The sequence below is a fragment of the Chrysochloris asiatica genome, unplaced genomic scaffold (assembly GCF_000296735.1).
Source record: "Chrysochloris asiatica unplaced genomic scaffold, ChrAsi1.0 scaffold00120, whole genome shotgun sequence".
Lineage (NCBI taxonomy): Eukaryota > Metazoa > Chordata > Mammalia > Afrosoricida > Chrysochloridae > Chrysochloris > Chrysochloris asiatica.
In genome coordinates this window covers 1689256-1696170 of record NW_006408638.1, presented here as the reverse complement: position 1 = coordinate 1696170, position 6915 = coordinate 1689256, and the positions used below count along the sequence as shown (strand labels likewise).

At 35.0% G+C, this 6915-nt stretch overlaps 1 protein-coding gene across 1 annotated transcript; it reads right to left on the bottom strand.

Annotated features, from left to right (window-relative positions):
- Nucleotides 1-1484: 1484 nt before the first annotated feature.
- On the bottom strand, nucleotides 1485-2450 carry LOC102842763 (olfactory receptor 5K3-like). The gene has a single exon (XM_006868636.1). It carries the CDS (start codon nucleotides 2448-2450, stop codon nucleotides 1485-1487), a length of 966 nt encoding a protein of 321 aa, XP_006868698.1.
- Between the last annotated feature and the right edge of the window lie 4465 nt (nucleotides 2451-6915).

Genomic DNA, 6915 nt, shown 5'->3' with positions numbered 1-6915 from the left:
ATGAGAGATATACGATAGAATTAATGTAAAACCAATGTTCTCCCATGTAAACTATCACATAATTCACAATAAAACATAAAAAAAATTTTTTTTTTTAAAGTATGGTGGGTAAGACATGATTGATTCCAATCCTAGATCCATTTTGGTTGTCTGAAAGAAGTTGAGCAAGCTGCTTAATATTTACAAGTATGAGATTTTTATTCTGGAAAAGCATTATGTAAAATAATGCCTAACTCAACAGAAGGTAATATAGATGAAAAGTCTGATCTTATGTCTAGCACATAACTAGCAGAGAGTTTTATTGTTAAATGTCGTTAACTTGGTTCTGATTCAAAGTGAACTTATGTAAGGTTTTCAAGGAGCAGCTAGTCAGTTTGAACTGCTGACCTCGTGTACAGAGAAAGTGTTCTCATTAAATCATTTTTTTTCTTTCATATTGATGCACATTCAAATGATTAATAAATTTTTGTTGCTATCTAGGTTTTAATATTCTCACTGTGTTCTGACTCATTTATCATTAGCAGTGTCTCCAGTTTTCTTTAATACTAATTACAAATCTACCAATATTTCTATTATAATTTATGTAGGTTAGTGATATTTCCAATAACAAACAAGTTAAATGAATGTATCTAGGGAGTGGGAAATGCTCAGATGAACTAATATATTCAAGAATTACACTGTTATGTATCATGGATAACTTTCAAACTATGTGAAAACATTCAAATCTTTAGAATTTCAACAAGAAATAGGAATATTTTCAACTAAAGATTGATGTTGTTATTGTTAAGTGCTATAGAGTCGATTCCAACTCCTAGCACTGCCAACCATTGACTGTACAGGATTTCTGAGGAGCATCTGGTGGGCTTGAACTGCCAGTTTTGCAATAAGCAGTCCAGTGATTATCTGACATCACCACACCAGGATACTCTTGCAGAGATCTTGACAGGCAAAATTACTAAAACCAAAGATAAAGATGTATTTGAGTTGAGAGTACATATTTGATATTAATCCCTATTCAAACATAATCTCATAAACAATCCAAAAGAGAATCAAGTTCAAATGTACAGTTTACTTCTAGTAGATGGTGTGACTTAAGTAATGACTACATGAGAACTTGAAAATTGTCTGGATTTTCAACTTTATGCTCAGGGAGTCCATAAATTTGCCAATGATGCTAAATTGAGGCTACCGTTATTTACTGACTGTTATTCCTAGGACTTGTTGTATGTGTTGAAACTTCTACCTAATTCCACTCTGATAAAATGTGTTATCTTAGGAGTTGTCATTTAATTCAACCATAAGAGACCCTAATAGGTTAGATTTTGAAATACACTTTAGCAGAATCACTTCTTTCTGAAATTATTTATAAATTACTTTACTTAAAAACCATTATGGTTTAGTGGTTTAATATTTGATATAACGTTTGCCATTTTCCTTTTTTTTTTCAGTGTCATTGATTGTGAAAACTTTTTACCTAGGTAAAATCAATTTGTCGCAGAGGATATTTGTTTCAGAATGTTATGTGGTTTTCTCTTCATAATTCTTTTCATAGCATTTATTATTTCCTTATTTCTTAGGCTATAGATAAAAGGATTTAATAAAGGAATTACTAGAGTATAAAAAATACCAATTGGTATGTCTTTATCTCCTTCATTAAATGAGTTTGGTCGAATGTACATGTAGAGAAGGGACCCATAGAATATTGAGATAGAAAGAAAGTGAGATGCACAAGTAGATAAGGCTTTCCCTCTTCCCTCTTTAGATTTCATTTGAAAAACTGTGTAAAGGATGGAAAGATAAGAGATTAGGACTATGGTAATAGAGAAAACTTGAACTGACCCTGAGAAGATTAGTATCATCAGCTCATTGATATAAGGATCAACACAGGAGAGTCTGTATAGTGGAAGAACATCACAGAAGAAGTGATTGATTTCATGAGATCTACAGAAGGTTAACCTTAATAGAAGTGGTACATGAATAATGGAATGCAGGTTCCCAGCTATGTAGGCCCCTATTATCATTTGAATGCAAAGTTGCTTTGACATCATGGTGTGATACTGCAGTGGATTGCATATTGCCACATAGCGGTCATAGGCCATTGCTGCCAGGAGAAAGCAGTCTGCAGTTTCAGCAAGACAGAGGAAATAAAATTGTGCCATGCATTCATAGAGAGAAATCAACCTGTCCTTAGAAAAGAAATTCTGTAACATTTTGGGGGTTATGGCACAGGAACAGCAGGAATCCATCAGAGCCAGGTTGGCCAGAAAGATGTACATTGGTGTGTGAAGACGGCGCTCCGTGAAAATCAACACCACCAAACCTAGATTCCCCATCATGGTGATCAGATAGATGGCAAAGAACACCATAAATAGAAGGGTCTTCAGATCTGGGTGATCTGTAAATCCTATGAGGACAAACTCATTTGTCAAGGAGTGATTATCTTCAGCCATCTGTACTTTCTCTGTTGAGATAGAAATTATGGGGAGAAAAGATTTTTTAAAGTAGAATGTGTCTAACTTTCTCTTTGAATTTCTCTTCAGCAATAAGGAGTGGGGCCACATATTCAAGCTTCCCATTCTGTATCTGAAATACATGTACACATAGTATTAAAGGATATTGTTGTTGTTTAGTGCTGTTGAGTCAGTTCTGACCAATAACAACAAATTTGTATATGGTTTCTGAGGAGTGCCTGGTGAACTTGAACTGCCAACCTTGCAGTTCAAATGGACCTTGCAGTCCAGAGAATTAACCCACAGTGCCACACCAGGAATCTACTAAAGGACATTAGTGCCTCTTAAGTGTCATTTTATATGACCTCAAATGTTGAAGCTTAAAATACACAATAATTTTTATTATTCTAGGGAAATGTTTGTAGTGAAACGGTTTGCTTATGTGTATTTATATAGAGATAGTAAACAAATACAGAGTACCCTAGATTTAGTATTCTCAGATAGTTCAGTGTCAGTTTTTGTGTTTCCTATGTATATTTTTCCACTGAACAAACATTTGTTTTATATACAATTTGAGTTGACAGTTTGAAACTACCAGCTGTTCCATGGGAGAAAGATGAGGCTTTCTGCTCCCTTAAAGATTTATACAGCCTCAGAAACCCTGTACAGTGTCACTATGAGTCGGAATCGACTCCACAGCACATAACCACCACCACCATCAATACCTTGAAATAGTATTTTGTTGTTGTTGTTATGTGCCATGGAGTTGGTTCCGACTCATAGCAACCCTGTACACTATAGGTGAAATTTATAATTTAGTAAGTGTACAAAGGTCACTAAATATTAAATAGGGGATAATTAAAGAAAATCATCTTGGAAAGCTAGGGAAATAAAAATACATTGGTTTCTTTAATAAGTTGATACATATTATCTTTTCATTTTTATTAATCCATTCTGTTATGATGGAACAAATTTTCTGAGGTTATCTGTAAATAAAATAATATTTTCCTCCTTTTTCTGAATAATTTCTATTTCTAGCCCTAATGGTCTTTTCTTCTTTTAATATTATGAACTTTGGTGATAATGTTCTAATAATTATGGTCATATTATGAGATTTGATAAATATCCATTATGTATATGCTCTAGTTTGTTCTACCATTTACATAAGTAATGAAACAATTAAGCTTTTTGATTACTTATTTAACAGCACATTCTCCTGATCATTTCCAGATCGATTTATCCTTGTTGGAGTTCAGTGGTCATCACTTCATGATATTGTCAGAAGCACTGTTCTGCTGTCAGGATGTCTTCAATATCTGCTGCCTCTAAGATACATTCAAGGAGCCCTAGTAACGTAGTGAATAAAGGATGACTTTGGTCAGCTAACCGCAAGGTCAGCAGTTTGAATCTACCAGTTGCTCTATGGGAGAAGGATGAGGCTTTCTGTTCCCATAAAGATTTACATCCTTCATAAAGAAATCCTAATACAAGGTTGTCACAAGTCAGAACCAACTCACAGACACTTAACAAAGATACATTCAAATTAGCCAGGATGTCATTTGATGTTCTCTGTAACCTGATCCTCCTCTATCCTTTATTCTCACAGTTACCAGTAGCTCTTCTGTCTCACTATGTTCACCCATACTTCAACTCCCTCATCTCCCACCTCCATTGTCCCACTCATTCATTTCCACAAACAGGGACTCTGCTCATTCTATTTCTTACAAATCATTACTCCAAATATGATTTGGCACTTTGACTAAGTACCTGTATGCTTTCAATCTTTTATATAAGACGTGTTGTTGTTGTTGTTCAGTGCCATGGAGTCAGTTCTGATTCATAGGAAGCCCAGATTTTGTAGTTTTCAGTTCAGTACATATCCTATAGTGCCACAGAAATCACATATGCTACTACTTAATAAAATTAAGTAATTAAATAACACAGACCACATTGCTAATACTTATTAAAATTAAGTAATTAAATAACATAGACCACATTGATCACCACATTCTGAGCACTTAAGCATGAGGGAGTCCTGGTGTGGCACTGTGGATTATTGCACTGGACTGCAAGGTTGGTTTGAACCTCAAGCTGAGGCAGCTCAAGCTCATCAGCCACCCACTAGAAAATGCTATACAGGGTTGCTATAGATGGTAACTGACTCGACAGCACCTAACAACAAGAAACATATTTTGCATATCAACATAATGTAGCATTTCTCATGTTTAATCCTCATTGGTTTTTTCCATATGTGTATGAAAACTATCAGAGTGTAAGAATTTGTGATTAACTGTGACTTTCGCTTCTGTTAGGGTTGCTGTAAATTACTATGATGGTGGTGATAGTGGTTGTGTGCCATCAAGTTGGTTCCAGCTCATAGCGACTCTGCATTGTGTTTCTGAGGCAGTAAATCTTTACCGGAACAGAAAGCCTCATCTTTCACTGCTGACCTATGGTTACAGTCAAACACGTAATAGCTATGTTATCAAGGGTTCTTAATTACTATGATGGAGATGGTGGTTGTGTGCTGTGGAGTCAGATCCGACTCACAGAGAGTCTGTATAGGGTTTCCGAGGCTGTAAATCTTTTCGGAAACAGAAAACCTCATCTTTCTACCTGGAGCAGCTGGTAGATTCTAACTGTTGACCTTGATTTTAGAAGCCCAACTCTTAACCCACTACTTTAGAAGGGCTCCTTAATTACTATGGCTGTTATTGTTAAGTGTTGTGAATTCGGTTCCAACCCATGGCAACCCTGTATAGGGTTTCTTAGGAGCTACAGGTGAGCTTGGGGTTCAAGCCGACTTTGTAGTCCAGTGCACTAACCCACAGTGCTACACCAGAACTCCAACTTACTATAGTAAGAAGGCAGAATTGATTCAAATCCTAACTCCACCCTGGGAAAGTGAACTTGTTTTCAATATCTTACCAATATTAAAGGAGTTCTGGTAGTATAGTGGTTGAGTCGGGCTGTCAACTTTAAGTATAGCGTTTTGAAATTATGAGCCATTCCATGGGAGAAAGATGAGGCTTTCTGTCCAGGACAAAGATGAGGTTTTCTGTCCCGTAAAGATTTACAGCCTTGGAAACCCTATGCAGGACTATTATGAGTGGAACCGACTCCACTGGAACACCACCATCACCAGTATTAAGTGACATCTTTAGCCACGGCAAATGATATTATTAACTTTTCTACAAGGAAATTATTTAAAGCTCCTTCTGCTTGTTAATTAAGTACCTTCGAGTCAGTCCCAATGCATAGCAATATAGTGTAGTGTTTCCAAAGAGCCACTGGTGGGTTTGAACCACCAAACTTATGGTTCAAACCGAACTTGTGGTTGGTTGCTTATCCTACAGCACCACATCAGGGCTAAAGCTCCTTAGTTGAAAAAAATTGTCATCCTATTCTTTGAAATTACTTTCTTTTTTTAAAGTGACTATAAAACTTGTGTCACATAACACTTGCCAGTTCAAAACTTTCAAGTGTACAATTTGGTAACAACAATGGAGTCCTGGTGTGGTGTTGTGGGTTAATGTGCTGGACTGAAAAGGTTTGAACCTCAAGGTCAGTGGTTCAAGCTCACTAACCACTCCTAGGAAACCCTACACAGGGTTGCTATGGGTCGGAACTGACTCAATGACACTTAACAACAACAATTACATTAATCATATTTTGCAATCTTATCTACTAGGTTTCTGTTTCCTTGGAAAATTATAATATTTACTGAATTATGTCACAGTTCTTATAAATTAATAAACTAAGGTAAGCTTGCCTTCATACTTTAGTTTTCTAACACTTCTAAAAAGAGAAAATGCTTTAAATATTCTGAGGATTTTTTAGAACAAATTTTATTTTGCTTCAAAAGGTTATCTCTCTTATGATAAAAGAACTTTGGTGATAATCTCTCTTAGTGATAAAAGTAGGGTATCTTTATTGAATATGTTAATCCTGTCAATTCTATGGTCAAATGGATTTATTTTTCAATCACATTTAAATGAATTCTCCAAAACATAAAAGATAGGCACTGTCTAAACATTTCATTTATTTGTTTATTTAAAATTATTAAATATAACCCATCTAATTATTCAGCTAAATTAGAAATAATTTTAAATACATGTAACTGAATTATTTAATAGAATTATTTTATGCTCTTACCTGTTTGTTTTGAAATTCTATCATATAATCAAAAGAAGTCAGGATGAATTACAGTATTGTATCTCATCCTAGTCCCCCACAGTCTTCAATGTAGAGAAAATCTAGAAAGATAAATACTGAGTGGAAATCTAAACTTTAAAATAACAAATATTGAGAAATAAATATTTATGGCAGTTAATATTAAAAGCAAAAATAAATTCAAGTATTTCTCCTACCTGGACATCCCTGGAAAGGGGTTTTGCTAGCTCGTTAATTGTCTTATGTTGTTAGAAATAACAGAATTTCTGAATATAAATTGTGGTCACTAAAA

Bases quoted from the DNA above. Each gene is read 5' to 3' on its own strand.
- LOC102842763 (XM_006868636.1), bottom strand. From the start codon at position 2,450: ATGGCTGAAGATAATCACTCCTTGACAAATGAGTTTGTCCTCATAGGA.